The sequence below is a fragment of the Podarcis bocagei genome (assembly GCF_964188305.1).
Source record: "Podarcis bocagei genome assembly, chromosome: 13".
Lineage (NCBI taxonomy): Eukaryota > Metazoa > Chordata > Lepidosauria > Squamata > Lacertidae > Podarcis > Podarcis bocagei.
In genome coordinates, this window is record NC_138138.1 from 1,026,856 (window position 1) to 1,047,713 (window position 20,858).

A 20,858-nucleotide genomic window follows, 5' to 3' on the forward strand; every position below is an offset into this window, starting at 1 on the left:
TTTTTATAAGTCCGCGTCCCTGTGCTGGTCCCTTATTTTCAAATCTGTAAGTTGAGAGCTATGGCTCTGGGGCTGGCTGGATGCTGGAGGATGTGTGGAGAAGCAGCTGCTGCTGGGCTGCCACATGTATCAGCTGTTGGGCGGGGAGGCTGAGCAGCCTAAACAAAGCCCTGCTACATCTCCAGTCTTTTCTCCCCCCTCACTGAAGTCCCCTTCAGGCTCTGGGAAGGGTCTCCTTGCAACTCTCCAGCTCTCTCACTCCATTTCCTGGTATGAATTAAATTACTTAATTATTTTCCAGAGCTGCACAAATGAGGAGCCCCCCCCCCCCCCCGTATTCCTTTCCCTGTACGCTTTCTCTACACCACGTGTAAATATCATAGGGCACCCGTGTTGGAACCTGGTGACATTTATTTGTAAGAAGTCCTTGTACAAACTTCAAGTGTTCATAAAAGCTTGCAATGTCAGCATTAAATAATGCTTTCTGGAATATTATAATAGGCAGTGCCTTTTTTTCAGCGGATACTCAAGCCACCTCTTTTTGTTGTTGTTGTTACAGTAAGTGCCACACTTTTTAACAACTTCATGGCAAGTACCGGCACCTATTTTTCTAGGGGGAAAGCACTGGTAATTGGTGGTTTAAAGGCTTAAAGGTACCACTGGGTGCAAACTGCCCATGGATCCTCTAATCCATCAGAAACACCAGAAATTAATGGTAAAAATGTAAGAACATAAGAACGTCCTGAATCAAGCCGATGACACATCTAGTCCTATATTCTTTAATTAATTCTAATTATTAGTTTGCTTAAAGAAGAAGAAGAGTTTGGATTTGATATCCCGCTTTATCACTACCCAAAGGAGTCTCAAAGCGGCTGACATTCTCCTTTCCCTTCCTCCCCCACAACAAACACTCTGTGAGGTGAGTGGGGCTGAGAGACTTCAGAGAAGTGTGACTAGCCCAAGGTCACCCAGCAGCTGCATGTGGAGGAGCGGGGACGCGAACCCGGTTCACCAGATTACGTGACTACCGCTCTTAACCACTACACCACACTGGCTCTCTTAAAGTACTTATTAATGTCTGTAAATTAGAACTAGAAAGGGATTTTTTTTTTTTTTTTTGCATGCAAACAAAAGAAAAGAACAGGAAAACATACTGCAGGAACCAGGGTTTTTGCAATATAGCACGCCTTTATTTTATTTACAAATGAAGACACCCATGACTGTATGATGCTTCCTGTTTATCCCAAGTTGTGGATTTTGTGAAAGTATGTTTATGTTGACATATATTCTTTGTCTTTAAATTTCTGTTGGGGTACTAGCAGTTGGGAAGCAAGGGAAACAATGATGTCGACTTTTCATTCCTTCATTTGTATGTGAATTCCTTAGTTTATGGAAATGTTTCCTTGCAGGAAGAACCCTAATAATAGTAATAATAATAATAATAATAATAATAATAATAATAATAATAATAATAATAATAGATTATTTATACCTCCCCAGCCACTCTGGGCGGCTTCCAAAAAAATATTAAAATACTGTAATACATCAAACATTAAAAGCTTCCCTAAACAGGGCTGCCTTCAGATGTCTTCTAAAAGTCTGGCCTTTGCCACTTACAGATGTTTGCGCTGCTGAAATGTCTGGCCCGGATCCTTGCTCTTTGGATTTCTCTGCTAGACCAAACCAGGACAGCATCAGACCTCTCTTTTACTATGTGTTTAAGTTTCTTTTTCTGAAGTTCTACATGTATTGAATCAACCATCAATTTAAAAGGATGCTTCGCCCTCTACACTCAAAGGCCTCAGTATCTGCTTCTGCTCCTTCCCATAGGCGCTGACAAGGCAGCTTCTGCTGGTTACCCTGCTTACTTCCTCTGGCTCATCTCTACAATATGGTTACAACCTCTGGGTGGCCAGCCACCCATCTACGGTAAGATCAGACATGTAGTGGTCTGGGATTGCAGAGGGTCAAAGATCTGTTACTATTTCTGCAGCAGGGACCCCATGTCATCTGAAACAGCATGAAACAGGAGCTTTTTAGCCACCCGTCAAAAAACGAGCCAGCAGCAAACTCTTTATTAGCAAAAACACAATTTGCACAGCATTGGCTGAGTGTCAGGCCTAGTGAGCACAGCAGCTCATCTCTGTTAGGCCTTATCCCATCAAATCCCTGCCTCTCCAAGTACCATCGTCTCCAGGGCTTTCCCCAAGCAATCAGAGACTACTCCTGCACGCAACCTGCCACTGCTCCACCCGTTTCAGCCCTCTTCTGGTTCTGGGAGACAAGCAGGGAGGGGAGCTTGTCGTAGCAGGAAGGAGAGACACACGCGACTCTTCACCAACCTGGCTCTTGGCCTCTCCCCTCCCACTTGCCGATTTCAGCTTCTGCCTCTGATTCCAGACTTCTCTCCGCAATCAAGTCAGCGGGAGTCAGCATCTGAAACGCTGCTGCTTAGGGTGATATGAAGGGTCAATTGTGCAAGGCCACCTACACCTCGTCGGTAGCAATTCTATCTTCCGCATTTCCGCTACAGTGCCAATTTGCCCTCAAATTTAAAACCCAGCCAACGAAAATCCTCCAGGCGAATGGGCAGCACCCAAAATGCCCACACCATGTGTCCCATGTCCCATGAGATTATGCTTCACAGCAGGAGGAAGCAGGGGAGGTGGTTTGGGAAGCTGCCCTTTGTTGTTTTGTAGCACCCTGCTTGTGGTTAACACTTAGCTGGAATGAAATATTCAACGCAGCAACAGAGAAATTAAAATAATAATTTATTTGTCAGACAAATAAATGAGAGGCACAGTGGTATATGGTTACCAAGCTCTGGCCTGGCCTCCTGCCATTATGGCCAGCACTTATATTTCCTTAATCCACCCCCCTTTGCTCCTCCTGTGGCTGCCTCTGTTCAATCAGCCTGCTTGAATTTCCTATTGGCTGATTGCTATAACCAATTTTAAGATACACCCATATCCTCCTGTCCTTATATGGAACACAAAGAGCTATATATTGTTACATCTATAAATGACAAATAAGTAGTAATATATCTTACATGTGTCTCAACAAGGAATCTTAATTACCAGCTCACCTCTTGCCTTCCTTGCCCTATTGCCTTCTAAAACAAATGGTTAATCTTAAATTTTTATCTTAAACATATGTCAAGGATCTTGAGTTTCACATCAACATTGAAAGATCTCCTTCATTTGAAGGTTTCTAAACAAATGTCTGACAACTAATATATCAGGATAGCTCGGATGGCGTCTCATTTCTGGCAGGGGGGCTAGGCTCATCTGCCCCCCTGGTCTCCTACAGCAATATGACTCTATGAAATAAGAATTTAACATTTCTTTCTTTCTAGATCCTTTGTATAATTACATTTAAGCAAATATATTTAGTACATAACATAGGTAGCCTTTTAAGAAGAATAAGCCTTCTCAAAGGAAAGGATGGACCAGTTTACAGCCTCAAAATAAAATAGGGAAAAAAGCCTCTTCCCCTGTTTACACTTCCCCCCCTTCTCCGTGCTCTTGGCCTTTTGTCCTGTGGCTCAAGTTTAACGGTTTCTTTTTACGACTTTGAGAATTGTTTTCTGCTATAAATCAAGGGGCCCCTTGTCTAGGAGGAAAACACTGTCAAGGCTCTCTGAACAGCTGGTCTGCCTGGCATGAAACTTTTGAAAATCTAAGCCCATTTAATTTAGGAACCTGATCAAGATATAAGCCAATATGTGCCTTGATTAAAAATGCAGTCTATATTCAGATGCCACAGTTTAGTCGTTTAGTCGTGTCCGACTCTTCGTGACCCCATGGCCCAGAGCACGCCAGGCACTCCTGTCCTCCACTGCCTCCCGCAGTTTGGTCAAACTCACGCTGGTAGCTTTGAGAACACTGTCCAACCATCTTGTCCTCTGTCGTCCCCTTCTCCTTGTGCCCTCAATCTTTCCCAACATCAGGGTCTTTTCCAGGGAGTCTTCTCTTCTCATGAGGTGGCCAAAGTATTGGAGCCTCAGCTTCAGGATCTGTCCTTCCAGTGAGCACTCAGGGCTGACTTCCTTAAGAATGGATAGGTTTGATCTTCTTGCAGTCCATGGGACTCTCAAGAGTCTCCTCCAGCACCATAATTCAAAAGCATCAATTCTTCGGCGGGAAGCTGCACAACCTGTTCCAAATCTATACTGTCCTCCTGCTGGGATGTTTCAGGCTCCCACCATTCCTCCTCAGCGCGGCCCCTGACACTATTGCACAAAGGAGTTGATTGCATACCAGAACTTTATTTGTGGGCAAATCAAATCCATTAAAGGGCTCTGCTCCCCCAGTGCAACCATTCTTATCTGTTCCTCCCTTTCCTAGCTCATATCAAACTTTTACAATGGCACGTATCAACAGAGGAAGAAGGCCAACGTAGGCGAAGAAGACTATATTGATTTCCTCTACACTTTCACCATTGCAATCTATTCCCTTGGAGGCCTGATTGGGTCCCTTCTGGTCAGCTTCATGGTGGACAGATACGGCAGGTAAAGAGGGAATATGTTTATGGGGCTATGGCACAGGGGTGGGTCCTTTTAGGCTTTGCAGGCCAGATGCTTCTCTGGTTCTAGCCTTGGAGCTGCTTGCCTGTCAGTCGTCAAATGTCACAATGGCATTAGGTGATTGAGTGCTTTGAAGTCCCAATGTCAGGACTTCAAAGCATCACACAGGAGCCCATGGTCGTGCTCTGAAGTGCCCAAGGCTTCCGTTTTAACCAAGCTGACGGGTGGTAGAACCTATGTCTGATTTCCCTTGCCAATGCCACTTTAAGGCTCCTCCCCGTGCGTTGGCAGCTATGCCTCTATTTGCCCCACACCTGACGTTACATATGAGGTCAAGCAAGGACAAGTGGGTGTGGTTTGATGGAAATAGTCTCATAGGCCAATTCTGGCTTGTGGGCTGGAGATTCCCCGCCCCTGTGTAGTGGGGTAGGAGGTGTTTATTAGGGGACATTTGGGGGGGGGGGTGGATGCAAACAGATGTGAAAATGTGGAGAGCTGAAAAAGTAGGAAATGGAAATAAACAGATTTGCCCATCCCTAGCCAAGATGCAAAAGCAACTTAAATAGAAATACTTGCAAGTATCAGATTGGCTTAGGTTTTAAATATGTGATGTTATAGAATAATATGCTTAAAGTTAATATGAAAAGAAAGAAAGATGTTACTTGACTAAGTAAATTTTATGAGAAATTAGTTTTGGAAAACCGTTACAAGGATACACATTGAAACTCAGCCAGGGAGACTCGAGGAAGTCACTTAACAATGTTAACAAAAGTGGAATTATTACAGTTAGGATTTATGTTTGTTTGTTTGTTTATAAATTTGGAAAATCAATAAAACAATTGGGGGGGGGGAGATGCAAAAGCAAGTTGCTAGTCCATGTGAAGTTGGCAGCTGAAGTCTCAGACGTCAAAGGTGGGGGTTGACAGTAGTTGGGGGTTTCCAGGAGCTCTCCTGCCTTGCATAGCTCCTTATCCTTCCCATAACTATTAAAAATAGACCAAATTGCCCACCAAAAGACCTTACTGCAATTCAACAGCTCCTCTCCTGCTTGTTTGATGCTACTGTACATGTATTGGCTCCCTCTACCACTCCTACACCTTTTCCCTGTCTTTTCAGGAAAGGGGCCTTGGTAATAAATAACATTATGTCCATATTCTCTGCTGACTTCATGGGATGTTCTGCTGTGATACATGCCTATGAATACACCATATTTTCACGCTTGGTCACTGGAATGTGCTCAGGTGAGAGAGGGCCCTGGGCTTAGTGCTTTTAGTAAAGCCACTTAAATAATGCAAGGGGCATTATCAGGGTTTAGTTCCAGCCAGGCAGGAAGCACTGGAGGAGGGTTTAAAGCTAGGATGGTGAAGGGGGGAGGCGTGCATCTTGGGGAGAGTCCTCAAGGCCAGATAGAGAGGCTTGGGGTGCTGCATTTGGTCCCCAGCCCAAAGATTCCTTGCCCCCGCCATCAAATATTTATTGATTATTGCAATGTCTATTTCCCCCGCCCCCCAAAGTAGCAATTTAATTGCCTGTTACATCATGCACCAATCTCCACTACCCAACATGCAGGGGCACAGAATGCCACTCTTCAGAATTCCACCCAATGCTGGGGTGAACATCAATTGGCCACCTCCACCCAGCGGGAGAACCTGCTATGTTCCTTGAAAATGTTGCTGTGTCCCATCCATGCTGTTAATCGTCCCTTTGTCTACCATCTAACCAGGCATGTTCTCCTGCATCGTCCCACTATACCTTGGAGAGATATCCCCTAGAAACATGAGGGGGTCCATTATGACGGTCCCCATGATCTTTGTCACCATTGGCGTCATGGTCTCACAGATCCTTAGTCTTCAAGAGCTTCTCGGGACTGAGAAAGGTAACCTTGGCAGATCATCACAAGGGATGTTGGAGAGTTTCAGCAGAAACAGAAAAGGAAGCAGGACTTGCGGGTGCTGCTGGCCAGGATGGCGATGCTCGGCCTCCACAGTTCCAAATACCTGTTGCTGGAAGCCACAGGAGGGAATAGGGGTCTAATCCTGCTTGTGGGTTTCCCACAGGAATCTGGCTGGCCACTGTGAGATGAGGATGCTAGACTAGATGGGCCATTGGCCTGATCCAGCAGAGGTCTTCTTATAAACTTATGTTTATGTGATGATGATGAGGATCAGGGGAGCCAACTTGGGTCCCAGATTACGGGTGCCCAGTGTGCGTGAAGCCATGATGTCAGGTTGTAATGGGATGCCATGATGTCACGCCCGCCCCCTGGCCTCAGAACGTGATTTGTGGTGGTACCAGAAGTCAGGTTCCAAGACCTCACAACACCTCCGAAAGCCCCCCAATTTCTGTTGCCCCTGGAAGTTGGCTTCCAAGGTCTCAGAAGTTCTCAGAAAGCATCTCTGAGGCCTTGGAGATGCTGTCTGAGGCCTTGCAAGACCTCAGAGGTTGTGGGGGGAGGCCCTCCGGTGTGGGTGTTGAGCACCCACAACAATTTTTTTGTGGGTACTCAGGCATCCATACGTGGCGTCCCGATGATGATAATTTTATTATTTATATACCACCCATCTGACTGGGTTACCCCAGCCGCTCTGGGCGGCTCCCAACAAAATATTAAAAACACAATAAAACATCAATGATGTTTGCTTATCCATCCCATGACTGGAATGGAAATCAATCAATCTGGCAAACTTAATCATTGTTGCCGTGGCTTTCTATTTGCAAATGATACATCATGCATTATGGTCCATCCATGTCAGGCTGCTGGTTGTCCAGGAATGTACAAAGACAAGGGAATGTTTTCTACTGTCCTATTTTTATTCAGTATTTACAGAGAGAGGCTATAGAACCCAGCCTCTTGGATAATGGTGTTGTCCTGAGTGAATCTCCATCACCTGTCTCTCTCACTTCCTCATTCGTCACTTCTGCGGGTGCCGCTATGTGCCCTCTGTAAATCTAAACTCTCTTCCTCTTCTCTGGAAGGGTCAGGCTGGGGAGGCGGTCTCCACCATTCCTTCTCTGCCCAGTCCATTCCGCAATTTGCATCGAGTTATGCTACTACGAACAAAATGTAGCAGCGTACTGGCAACATAATTTCCGTCATTAATTGCACAAATGCCGTGGGTTACATAATTCCCACACACTGGACAGTGAGAGGGAAAATACTGTTTTTGGCAGAAGGCAAACTGCAGAGGAAAGGAAACAGTGCCGCTTGAGTTGGAAAGAGGGCGGAAAGGAAAGGGATGCCTTCTCTCACCCCCAGTCGTAACTGCATCTTCTTGTACAGGTTGGCCGCTTTTGCTGTGCTTCACTGGAATCCTGGCGGTGTTTCAAGTCATCGTCTTGCCCAGCTTCCCCGAAAGCCCAAGGTTTCTCCTGATTCAGAGGAACGATGAGGTGAAAGCCAGGCAAGGTACAATCGCCTTGAGTGCACAGGAACATTACGGCATGGGGACCCTACATAGAAGCCTGTGGGAGTTTCCGGGCAAAGCTGGCAGCTCCCGCTCTCCCATATGCAGCACTGGGAGCATCCTCAGACCTTCCCAGGAGACACAAGGGGGGCGAGGAAGATAGGAAGCTTCTCCCAGTCCCACCAAGAGATGCCGGGGACTGAAACTTTAACCTTTTGCACGCAAAGCTGTGGCCAGAGCTGGCCCAGCCATTGGGCAGGGTGAGGCCATTGCCTCAGGGAACAGAAGCCCTACCAGGTAGCACCCCTATGGGCACCCTGCCTGCCCTTCCATCTTTGCTGTTGGCACTGATTTCAGGCAAGATCATGTCCACTTGGGGCAAGAGCTCGCCTGAAATCACACAAGATCTTGTGGAGTGCGCAAGATCTCACACGATTTGGGGCGAGAGCTCTCCGCCCCCCCCCCCCCGTCAGTGCAATCTTGCTTGAAATCAGCGTTGGTGGTGGTGGCGCTTCTCTGTCAGTGGCGGAGGTGGCAGGGTACATGGAGGTGGCAGAGCAGGCAGGGGCAGCAGGGCAGGGTGGCAACCCATAGGAACCTAGGAAGCTGCCTTATCCTGAGTCTGACCATTGGCCCATCTGGCTCAGTAAGAAGAGGCATTGTCCACACTGACTGGCAGCAGCTCTCCAAGATATAAGGCAGGGGTCCCGTCCCCCCCACCAATCCCTACCTGGAGATGCCAGGGATTGAACCTGGGACATACAAAGCTCTCCCACTCTTCTTCCGCAATGTTGTTTCTTCATCTCTTCCAGCCCTGGTGGCTAAGCATAGATCCTTTCCCCGCTCCCCTCCAGTCTTGCAGAGGCTGAGATGCCAGGATGACGTGGAGAGTGAGCTTGAGGAGCTCCACCAGGAGAACGTCTCAGTAAGGGTGGAGAAGGAGATGAATGGGATGAAGCTGCTGTGCAACCAAGCCATGCGTTGGCAATTCATCTCCGTGGTCATCCTCATGAGTGCCCAACAGCTCACAGGTGTCAATGCGGTAAGAGAGGCAGCTTCCCAGTTGGGTTAGAAGGCTGAGCGAGTGTTAATTTTCATCCGAACAAGCACTCATGCAGAGATGCAGCAGGGAACCTCCTTTTCTGCATGGTGATCCCAGCTCCCAGAAGACTCTAGTCCAGGTCTAAGGCACCTGTGGACTCCCAGTGGCTGCTGAACTACAGCTCCCATAATCTCTAGCTATTGGACAGGATTGCGGGGGCTGATGGGAGTTGTAGTTGTGCAACATCCTGAGGGCCGACGTTTCCCCATCCCTGGACTAAAGGCTCCTGGAAGCTGAGAACATCACCCAGGAAAAAAGAGGTTCCCAGCTGTGTCACTGTATGAGTGGCTGCTTTGGCTGAGAGAAAAGGCGAGCCATAGGTGGCTCAATAGAGTTGCATAAAATTATGCAAGGTGTGCAAAAAGTAGAGAGAAGTTTTTGTCCACCTCTCATCTACAGATGGAGGAGAAATTTGATTTGGCCTTCATTTCAGTGCGGACTTGCCTGATTCATACTTTCTGAAGCAGTATCAGAACCAAAAGACAGCCCTCCATCAAAATCGGCACTCCTTTGAATTTTGCAATGCAGTTCTCTGTCGTATTAACTAACAAGTCCAAAAGCGCATACGGTAGGATTAAAGTGTGCATTAAGGTGCATCTACTGGAGAAAATAACAGAAAAATATGTATTATATTATATGTATTATATGTGCATATTAGGGAAAACTGAATCCAAAAATATGTTTAACTGGGAGAAAAATGCACTAAAAGGCTGATGATTTTTTAGGAGGACTTAGCAGAAAATTAAAAAAGCATGCTGGTGAAGAATAAATGTGTAGAACTGGAACCCCAACTTGGAAAAATGTGAAACCGGGAGAAATCAAAATGGACAGATTCAGCCATCCCTAACCACAAGCGCTGGTGGGATTTTGACTCCAGCTCCCACAATCCTCCCTGCTTCTTGGGCCATGCTGGCTGGGGCTGATGGGAGCTGTAGTCTAGCAATATCTGGAGGGCTACAGGTTCCACAACTGCTCTGGAGTTTGCAGAGCAGGCCTCCTCCTACACACATGGGTTAATGACATGTTGCAGAATAGAAACACCGTATATATATCCCAGGATGCATTTCACTCGCTCCCACAAAATGCTGGCAGTCTGGGAGTTAAGAGCATCAGAAGATGAGAAGAGCCTACTGGATCTGGCCAATGGCCCATCCAGTCTAGCATCCTGTTCTCACAGCGGCCAAGCAGATCCCTCTGGGAATCATAGAATCATAGAATTGGAAGAGACCACAAGGGCCATCGAGTCCAACCCCCTGCAAAGCAGGAAACACCATCAGAGCACTCCTGACATATGTTTGTCAAGCCTCTGCTTAAAGACCTCCAAAGTAGGAGACTCCACCACACTCCTTGGCAGCAAATTCCACTGTCGAACAGCTCTTACTGTCAGGAAGTTCTTCCTAATGTTTAGGTGGAATCTTCTTTCTTGTAGTTTGGATCCATTGCTCCGTGTCCGCTTCTCTGGAGCAGCAGAAAACAACCTTTCTCCCTCCTCTATGTGACATCCTTTTATATATTTGAACATGGCTATCATATCACCCCTTAACCTCCTCTTCTCCAGGCTAAACATGCCCAGCTCCCTTAGCCGTTCCTCATAAGGCATCGTTTCCAGGCCTTTGACCATTTTGGTTGCCCTCCTCTGGACACGTTCCAGTTTGTCAGTGTCCTTCTTGAATTGTGGTGCCCAGAACTGGACACAGTACTCCAGGTGTGGTCTGACCAGAGCAGAATACAGTGGCACTATTACTTCCCTTGATCTAGATGCTATACTCCTATTGATGCAGCCCAGAATTGCATTGGCTTTTTTAGCTGCCGCGTCACACTGTTGGCTCATGTCAAGTTTGTGGTCAACCAAGACTCCTAGATCCTTTTCACATGTACTGCTCTCAAGCCAGGTGTCACCCATCTTGTATTTGTGCCTCTCATTTTTTTTGCCCAAGTGCAATACTTTACATTTCTCCCTGTTAAAATTCATTTTGTTTGTTTTTGCCCAGTTCTCTAATCTGTCAAGGTCGTTTTGAAGTGTGATCCTCTCCTCTGGGGTGTTAGCCACCCCTCCCAGTTTGGTGTCATCTGCAAATTTGATCAGGATGCCCTTGAGTCCATCATCCAAGTCGTTGATAAAGATGTTAAATAAGACCGGGCCCAAGACAGAACCCTGTGGCACCCCACTAGTCACTCTTCTCCAGGATGAAGAGGAACCATTGATGAGCACCCTTTGGGTTCGGTCAGTCAGCCAGTTACAAATCCACTGAGTGGTAGCAGAGTCAAGACCACATTTTACCAGCTTCTTTACAAAAAACCCGCCAGCAGGTCCCATGCCCAAGAGCCCTCTCTTTTCTGAGGGTTTCCTTGTGGTCCGCTGCACCTGGCAGCCCTCATGGCAACAAGCAGCCATTGAAAGCCCTGATTTTGTCCAATCTTCTGCCATCAGTGCCTCCGGTTGGAGGGCATTCCATAGTTGTGGTTTGCTTCCAGGTATTCTATTACTCAGAGAGAATCTATGCAACTTTGAGGTTCAAGAAGCAGGAAGCCCGGTATATCACTGTGTTGTCAAGTATTTTCATCGCAGTCTCGCTGATGATCGTGGTAAGCCTCTCTCTCTCTCTCCCTTCCTCAAAGTTCCAATCTGTTTCAAAGGGTGTTAAAATTGCGCTGTTGTCACTTGAAAGAATCCCTGGGGGAACCTTCTGCACATGCCCACATAGGACATGTGAAGATGCTCCAAGTGTCCCTATTTTCCAGGGACAGTCCTGGATTTACAGAAGCTGTCCTGGTTTTCCTTAGGACGTCCCTATTTTCATCAGAGAAATATTGGAGGGTAAAGTAAAGTTAACGAACCTCTGGACAGTTAAGCCCCATCAAAGGTGACTATGGGGTGCGGAGCTCATCTCGCTTTTCAGGCCCAGGGAGCCGGCGTTTGTCCCCGGGTCATGTGGCCAGCATGACTAAACCGCTTCTGGCGCAACGGGACACCGTGACGCAAACCAGAGCGCACGGAAACGCCCTTAAAGGGAGTGAAAGGCGGGATATCAAATCCAAACTCTTCTTCTTCTTCCTTTACCTTGCCGTCGCAGCACTACCTATTTATCTACTTGCACTGCAGTGCTTTCAAATTGCTAGGTTGGCAGGAGCTGGGACAGAGCAAGAGGAGCTCACCCCGTCGTGCGGATTCGAACCACCAATCTTCTGATCAACAAGCCCAAGAGGCTCAGTGGTTTAGACCACAGTGCCACCCGCGTTGGAGGGTATATGGAATTATGGGACCCCTGCGCCATCTAAAGGCAGCCCTGTGTATGGAAGTTACCTCTGTTGATTCCTGGTGGCCTCCTTTTATTCTCTTTCTCATTTCTGCACACAAACTCTCTCTTTCTTCTCTGTTGTTATACCCTCTAGGTTTATACAGTAGACTTTGTGGGGCGAAGGATACTCCTCCTCACTGGATTAGCGATATGCAGCATCCTCTGCATTCTGTTAACCATGACCCTCGAACTTCAGGTTTGCTGCTCAAAACCTGGTGTGATTTAGAGAGTGTCACCCAGCAAGCGAAGGGCTGTAGCTCCATCACAGAGCACCTGCTTGGCATGCAGAAGGTCCCAGGTTCAGTCCACCGCAGCCTCTGAAACCCTGAAGAACCGTGATAGCCAGTGTGGTGCAGTGGTTAAGAGCGGTAGACTCGTAATCTGGTGAATCGGGTTCGATTCCCCGCTCCTCCCCATGCAGCTGCTGGGTGACCTTGGGCCAGTCACACTTCTCTGAAGTCTCTCAGCCCCACTCACCTCACAGAGTGTTTGTTGTGGGGGAGGAAGGGAAAGGAGAATGTTAGCCGCTTTGAGACTCCTTAGGGTAGTGATAAAGTGGGATATCCCACTCCAGTGTAGACCAGGGTTTCCCAAACTTGGATCTCCAGCTGTTTTTGGTCTACAGTTCCCATCATCCCTTGACCACTGGTCTGCTAGCTAGGGATGATGGGAGTTGTAGTCCAAAAAGAGCTGGAGACCCAACCCAAGTTTGGCAAAAACCTGGTGTGGACCAAACTGAGCCAGATGGAGCATTGGTCTCCTTCAGGATAAGGCAGCTGAAAATCCACTCAGATCTGGTGTCAGGTGGAAGAGCAGGAAGGAATGATGTTGGCGGGTCTTTCCTGCAAAAATGTATCTGCCTCTTGCATTCCCAGCCCTCGATGCTCTGCTGCAAGTGCCTTGGAACGTAACCCCCACATAAATGCCGAGTTGCCTGTATCTTAATCCAGGGGTGGGGTCACTCAGGCTGGGGAAGGGGCGCAAATGTGGCCCTCTGGGTCTCTTTGCCTGGCCCTCAGAACACTCGCTAGGCCACACCCGCTCTCACCAGGCCACACCACTCTCTGGCTGTGCTTTAACCAGGAGGGTTTTTTGCCTGTCCGGAACGTATCCTTGAACCCTGATCGTGCCTCTTGCTTGTCTCGATGGAGTTTAGAGAGACGTGTGAATGTGAGCGAAACCAGCTTACCGGGAAAGGGATATTCCAATGAAACATTTGGAAGTACCGGTACTTTCTGACACTAAGAGCTGCTCGACAGGAGAACAGATTTTCTCTCGGAAGGTGGTGGGCTCTCCTTTTGGGGAGGCTTTTAAATGTTGGATGGCCACCAGTCAAGGCTTCTTTAATTGTGATCCCTGCATTGCAAGGGGTTGAACTAGATGACCTGGGGAGGACCCGTCCAACTCTAGAAGCCCTTGTCCACCCACTTTTGCCTCTGTCCCACCCGCCACTGAATTGTGGTTCGGAAGGCCCTCAGTCTGAGAAGTGCTCCTCCCTCCTGCTTTAATTTAAGGTGTGCCAGGCACTCTCATTCATACATGTCTGAAGAACGCTCAACTTTCTCCCACAGGAAACCATGCCATTGATGACATACGTCACTTCAGTCTTTTTCCTCATCTTGATCTTTGGGCACATCCTTGGGCCAGGTAAGGACTCAGGTGACCTAGAGAGTTCCTTCAAAGAGGCAAACAGGGCGGGCCACTTGTTTTATTTCTGTTTAAGTGTTTTTTTTTTAATAAAAAAAAATTATTGAAAAACAAAGAGTACATAATTACAAGTGCACAGAGTAAGATTAGTCATAAAAAGAAGAAAAAATGGTACCTATGTAGAAAACAAAACTAATAATAATAATAATAATAATAATAATAATAATAATAATAATAATTCTATATATTACCAGTATGCCCTGTGACGTTTTAGAACTATATATCGTTCTAATAATGCTTAAAAGGTCAGTGTAGATCCAGCCAAGTTTTGAACTAGGCACGCAAGAGCTCTTTAACTGCACCAGTTCCGTTCGAATCGCTATGGATGAATGAGCAAGTCCATGAAAAACAGCCTCGAATCCTTTCTTCCCCGCCCAGGTCCCATACCCAACATGATCATACTGGAGCTGTTCCTCCAGCCATCCCGCTCCATAGCCTTCATGCTCGGGGGCTTTGTGCACTGGTTCCTGCACTTCACTATGGGGATGATATTCATTCAGATAGAGGTGAGTTGTTTGGAAGAGAAGAGGGGGTGGTCTGAACTGGTTCGGGAGCACAGGAAGACGCCTTCCACTGAGTCAGACCATTGGTCCATCTAACTCACCCAGGTGAGGAGCTTTTGGCCTTCCAGGTGTTGCTGAAGCTCTTCCCTTGTAGGCTCGTCAAACCAGAGTCTGCACATCTTCCAGAAACTACAAATGATGTCAATTTTTTTTAATGAAACTACCTGGAGGTGGACATAATATTTCTTACCTATATATTGCATTTATATCCCACCTATCCTCCCAGAAGCTCCAGGTGGCTTGCCTGGGTCTCTCCTGCACCTTTCCATTTCATCCTCACAAAAACCCTGCAAGGTACTTAGGCTGAGGGTTCATGACTGGCCTAAAGTCGCCCAGTGAGCCCCATGGAGCAGTGGAGATTTAAACCCTGGTCTCTCCTAGCTCCTGGTTCGACACTATAACCACTCCACCCCACTGGCTGTGTACCAGGGGTGGGGAAATACTGGCCCGCAAGATGTTGCTGAAATAAGTCCTACTCCAGGGAGAGCTGCCGAAATTAATGGACTTTAGTAGTTAGCCATGTCCATTCACCTCAATGGGTCTACTTTGAGTAGGACTATCTGTATATTTTTTTGTTGCTGGCATCTCGGGAGACAAATGGAGTGGGGGTGAAGTCAAACCGCTGCATTAGTAGCACCAAAGTGACCTCTCTGGGGTGTAAGCCTGGGTAGAGTGTATGGAGCTCCTGAGCTGCCAAGAAGTCAAGACACTTGACATCATCAGCCTCGATGATGTAGTCCAAAGGAAAGCAAAGTAATACGCCGGGCACCAGCTTGGCTGCAGGAGTTGCCAGAAGGAGGCATACAAGGCACCACCCAACCATCTTAGGGACTCCACTCTAGATTTGTGTAGGGTTTTCTCCTTAGCCTTTTCTTCTCCTGAAGATATCCCACAAGGCTGCAGAGGTTTAGGACAGGGGTCAGCAACCTTTTTCAGCCGTGGGTTGGTCCACCATCCCTCAGACCTTGTGAGGGGCCGGACTATATTTTTTTTGGGGGGGGGGATGAACGAATTCCTATGCCCCACAAATAACCCAGAGATGCATTTCAAATAAAAGCACACATTCTACTCATGTAAAAACACCAGGCGGGCCCCACATATAAACCAGAGATGCATTTTAAATAAAAGGACACATTCTACTCATGTAAAAACACCAGGCGGGCCCCACATATAAACCAGAGATGCATTTTAAATAAAAGGACACATTCTACTCATGTAAAAACGTGCTGATTCCTGGACCGCCCGTGGGCCGGATTGAGAAGGCGATTGGGCTGGATCTGGCCCCCAGGCCTTAGGTTGCCTACCCCTGGTTTAGGATAACAGTTTTCCTTCTCCTAGATGGGTTGCCTTCCCAGGTTGATGAGTCCTATCCGCTCCTCACCAGAAGTTGGACTCAGGGGGCTTTCCAAGGTCTCGGAACCTGATTACCACCGCAAATCAGTTTCCGAGGCCGGGGAGCGAGGCTGCATGACGTCATGAGGTCACGTTACGACCTGACATCATGACTTTGACAATATTTCTTGGAGTTTTATGAAAAAGAATCTTCATGGGATGGGGGTAGGCCAAGGATTTGAGAATGGTATGGGTGCTATATATTCTGAACAAAAAGCGAAGTTGATTGTAAATAATGTGATAACTGAAGAATTCAAAATAGAAAAAGGAACACGACAGGGGTGCCCAATTTCCCCATTACTCTTTATTTCTGTTCTGGAGGTGTTGCTAAACATGATTAGAGATGACCAGCAGGTTAAAGGGGTACAGGTCGGAGCTAAACATTATAAGTTAAGGGCCTTTGCAGATGACTTAGTACTTACTTTACAAGAGCCAGACACTAGTACAAAAAGGGTGTTGGAATTAATTCAAGAATTTGGTCAAGTGGCTGGATTTAAACTGAATAAACAAAAGACTAAGGTTTTGGGAAAAAAATTAACAGTCATGGAGAGGGAGAAGTTCCAGAATGAAACAGGTTTGACAGTGGTTAAGAAGGTGAAATACCTAGGGGTTCATTTGACATCTAAGAATTTGAACTTGTATAAAGACAACTATGAGAAATGTTGGTTAGAAGTTAAAAAAGATCTAGAAATATGGTCAAATTTGAAACTGTCAATGTTGGGCCGAATTGCAGTTATTAAGATGAATGTATTGCCTAGAATGTTATTTTTGTTCCAAACATTGCAAATTCTTGACAAGATGGACTGTTTCAAGAGGTGGCAGAAGGACATTTCGAAATTTGTCTGGCAGGGCAAAAAGCCCAGAATAAAATTTAAAATACTAACGGATGCAAAGGAAAGAGGGGGATTTGCCCTGCCGGACTTAAAATTGTACTATGAATCAGCAGCGTTTTGCTGGTTGAAAGAGTGGATGCTCCTCGAGAATACAGATATCTTGGATTTAGAAGGTTTTAATAATGCATTTGGTTGGCATGCATATCTATGGTATGACAAAGTTAAGGTGCATAGGGCCTTTAAAAATCATATTGTTAGAAAAGCATGATATAATGTTTGGATAAGATATAAAGATCTGTTGGAAAACAAAACCCCTAGATGGTTGTCACCTTTGGAGGCTAAAGCGTTGAAAAAACTTAATATGGAAGCCGAATGGCCAAAGTATTGGGAAATTTTGGAACAAGATGGAAATGAATTGAAGTTACAGAGTCATGAGAAATTGAAATCCAAAGTACGAGACTGGCTCCATTATTATAAAATAATGGAGGTTTATAAACAAGACAGGAAAATTGGCTTCCAGGTGGAGAAATCAAAATTAGAAACTGAACTGTTAGAACCCAATACTAAGAATTTGTCAAGAATGTATAACTTGGTGCTGAAATGGAATACACAAGATGAAACAGTTAAATCAGCTATGATTAAGTGGGCACAGGACATTGGTCACAACATTATGTTTGCTGACTGGGAATGGTTGTGGAACACCGGTATAAAATTTACGGCATGTAATGCCTTAAAGGAAAATATTATGAAAATGATCTATAGGTGGTACATGACCCCAGTCAAGCTAGCAAAAATTTACCATTTGCCTGACAATAAGTGTTGGAAATGTAAAGAAACTGAAGGTACCTTTTATCACCTTTGGTGGACGTGCCCGAAGATTAAGGCTTTCTGGGAAATGATATATAATGAAATGAAAAAGGTACTTAAATGTACTTTCCCTAAGAATCATAGAATCATAGAATCATAGAATCATAGAGTTGGAAGAGACCACAAGGGCCATCGAGTCCAACCCCCTGCCAAGCAGGAAACACCATCAGAGCACTCCTGACATATGGTTGTCAAGCCTCTGCTTAAAGACCTCCAAAGTAGGAGACTCCACCACACTCCTTGGCAGCAAATTCCACTGTCGAACAGCTCTTACTGTCAGGAAGTTCTTCCTAATGTTTAGGTGGAATCTTCTTTCTTGTAGTTTGGATCCATTGCTCCGTGTCCGCTTCTCTGGAGCAGCAGAAAACAACCTTTCTCCCTCCTCTATGTGACATCCTTTTATATATTTAAACATGGCTATCATATCACCCCTTAACCTCCTCTTCTCCAGGCTAAACATGCCCAGCTCCCTTAGCCGTTCCTCATAAGGCATCGTTTCCAGGCCTTTGACCATTTTGGTTGCCCTCCTCTGGACACGTTCCAGTTTGTCAGTGTCCTTCTTGAATTGTGGTGCCCAGAACTGGACACAGTACTCCAGGTGTGGTCTGACCAGAGCAGAATACAGTGGCACTATTACTTCCCTTGATCTAGATGCTATACTCCTATTGATGCAGCCCAGAACTGCATTGGCTTTTTTAGCTGCCGCGTCACACTGTTGGCTCATGTCAAGTTTGTGGTCAACCAAGACTCCTAGATCCTTTTCACATGTACTGCTCTCAAGCCAAGTGTCACCCATCTTGTATTTGTGCCTCTCATTTTTTTTGCCCAAGTGCAATACTTTACATTTCTCCCTGTTAAAATTCATCTTGTTTGTTTTTGCCCAGTTCTCTAATCTGTCAAGGTCGTTTTGAAGTGTGATCCTGTCCTCTGGGGTGTTAGCCACCCCTCCCAGTTTGGTGTCATCTGCAAATTTGATCAGGATGCCCTTGAGTCCATCATCCAAGTCGTTGATAAAGATGTTGAATAAGACCGGGCCCAAGACAGAACCCTGTGGCACCCCACTAGTCACTCTTCTCCAGGTTGAAGAGGAACCATTGATGAGCACCCTTTGGGTTCGGTCAGTCAGCCAGTTACAAATCCACTGAGTGGTAGCATAGTCAAGACCGCATTTTACCAGCTTCTTTACAAGAATATCATGGGGCACCTTGTCAAATGCCTTGCTGAAATCAAGGTAGGCTACATCCACTGCGTTCCCTTCATCTACCAGGCTTGTAATTCTGTCAAAAAACGAGATCAGGTTAGTCTGACATGACTTATTTTTCAGAAATCCATGCTGACTATTGGTGATCACAGCATTCCTTTCTAGGTGCTCACAGAATGTTTGCTTAATGATCTGCTCCAGAATCTTCCCTGGTATTGATGTCAGACTGACTGGGCGGTAATTATTTGGGTCCTCTCTTTTCCCCTTTTTGAAAATAGGGACAACATTTGCCCTCCTCCAGTCTGCCGGGACTTCGCCTGTTCTCCAGGAATTCTCAAAGATGACTGCCAGTGGTTCTGAGATCACATCTGCCAGTTCTTTTAATACTCTTGGATGCAGTTCATCTGGCCCTGGAGACTTGAATACATCTAAACTAGCCAAATATTCTTGTACTATCTCCTTAGTTATTCTGGGCTGTGTTTCCTTTGCTGAATCATTTGCTCCAAATTCTTCAGGTCGGGCATTGTTTTCTTTATCGGAGAAGACTGAGGCAAAGAAGGAATTGAGGAGTTCAGCCCTTTCTGTGTCCCCTGTTTGCATTTCACCATCTTCTCCTCTGAGTGACCCAACTGTTTCTCTGTTCTTCCTTTTGCTACGAACATACCCATAAAAGCCTTTTTTGTTGCTTTTAACCTCTCTAGCAAGCCTGAGTTCATTCTGTGCTTTAGCTTTTCTGACTTTGTGTCTACACGTGCTGGCTATTTGTTTGAATTCCTCTTTGGTGGTTTCCCCCCTTTTCCATTTTTTGTACACATCCTTTTTTAATCTTAATTCAGTTAAAAGTTCTTTAGATAGCCACCCTGGCTTCTTTAGGCACCTTCCATGTTTCCGTCTCATTGGTATTGCCTGACGTTGTGCTTTTACTATCTCCCTCTTAACAAATTCCCAGCCATCATGAACTCCCTTTCCTTTTAGTATTGCTGTCCATGGGATCTCACCCAGCACTTCCCTAAGTTTTATGATGTCGGCTTTCTTAAAGTCAAGAAATTGAGTCCTAGTATGCTTGGCTGCTCCTTTCCGCTGTATAGTAAACTTCAGAAGAGCATGATCACTCGCGCCTAATGATCCTTCCACATCTACCCCACTAACTAGGTCATCAACATTGGTTAGGACCAGATCTAAAATGGCTGTTCCTCTTGTTGCTTCTCCCACTTTCTGGACAATGAAGTTGTCTGCAAGGCCAGTGAGGAATCTGTTTGACCTTATGCTCTTGGCTGAGTTTGACGTCCAACAAATATCCGGGTAATTGAAGTCCCCCATTACTACTATCTCCCTTCCTTTTGCATGCTTGGCCATCTGTTCCAGGAAGGCATCATCTATGTCCTCCGTTTGGCTTGGGGATCTATAGTAAACTCCCACAATGAGGTCTCTGTTATTCTTCTCTCCCTTAATTTTGACCCAAATGCTCTCACTTTGGCTTTGAGGTTCTAAATCTTGGATCTCTTCACAGGTATACACATCCCTGACATATAACGCCACTCCTCCTCCTTTCTTGTCTGGTCTGTTTCTCTGAAATAGATTGTATCCCCCCATTATTACATTCCAATCGTGGGACTTATCCCACCAGGTTTCAGTGATGCCTATTATGTCATATTTAGCTTGCTGTACCAAGAGCTCAAGCTCATCTTGTTTATTTCCCATGCTTTGCGCATTAGTGTACAGACATTGAAGTCCATTGATCATTCCCCTGTGTCTCTTATTTAAGGATTTTTTCCTCCCACCACTAGGTCCGCGTGCTGTTTGCTCCATTTGGTCTATGACATTTGGATGATCATCTTCATTAATTGATAGACTCATACCTTCAGGAGCACTGTCTCCCTCCCCCACATTAGTCAGTTTAAAGCCCGACTGATGAGGTTTCTGAGATTTTTGGCAAAAACATTTCTCCCAACCGTTGTGAGGTGC

General features: G+C 46.0%; 1 protein-coding gene across 1 annotated transcript in view; it reads left to right on the plus strand.

The window, feature by feature from the left end:
- The window catches only part of LOC308572459 (solute carrier family 2, facilitated glucose transporter member 5-like), a 39,970-nt gene that overhangs the window by 3,293 nt on the left and 15,819 nt on the right, over nt 1-20,858 (plus strand). Inside the window, exons 3-12 of the mRNA XM_081168545.1 lie at nt 1,831-1,929; nt 4,347-4,510; nt 5,642-5,766; nt 6,249-6,401; nt 7,806-7,931; nt 8,784-8,971; nt 11,507-11,617; nt 12,425-12,526; nt 13,902-13,977; nt 14,416-14,543. Coding sequence (XP_081024671.1) covers nt 1,831-1,929; nt 4,347-4,510; nt 5,642-5,766; nt 6,249-6,401; nt 7,806-7,931; nt 8,784-8,971; nt 11,507-11,617; nt 12,425-12,526; nt 13,902-13,977; nt 14,416-14,543 — 1,272 coding nt within the window. The remainder of the gene's footprint in view (nt 1-1,830; nt 1,930-4,346; nt 4,511-5,641; nt 5,767-6,248; nt 6,402-7,805; nt 7,932-8,783; nt 8,972-11,506; nt 11,618-12,424; nt 12,527-13,901; nt 13,978-14,415; nt 14,544-20,858) is intronic.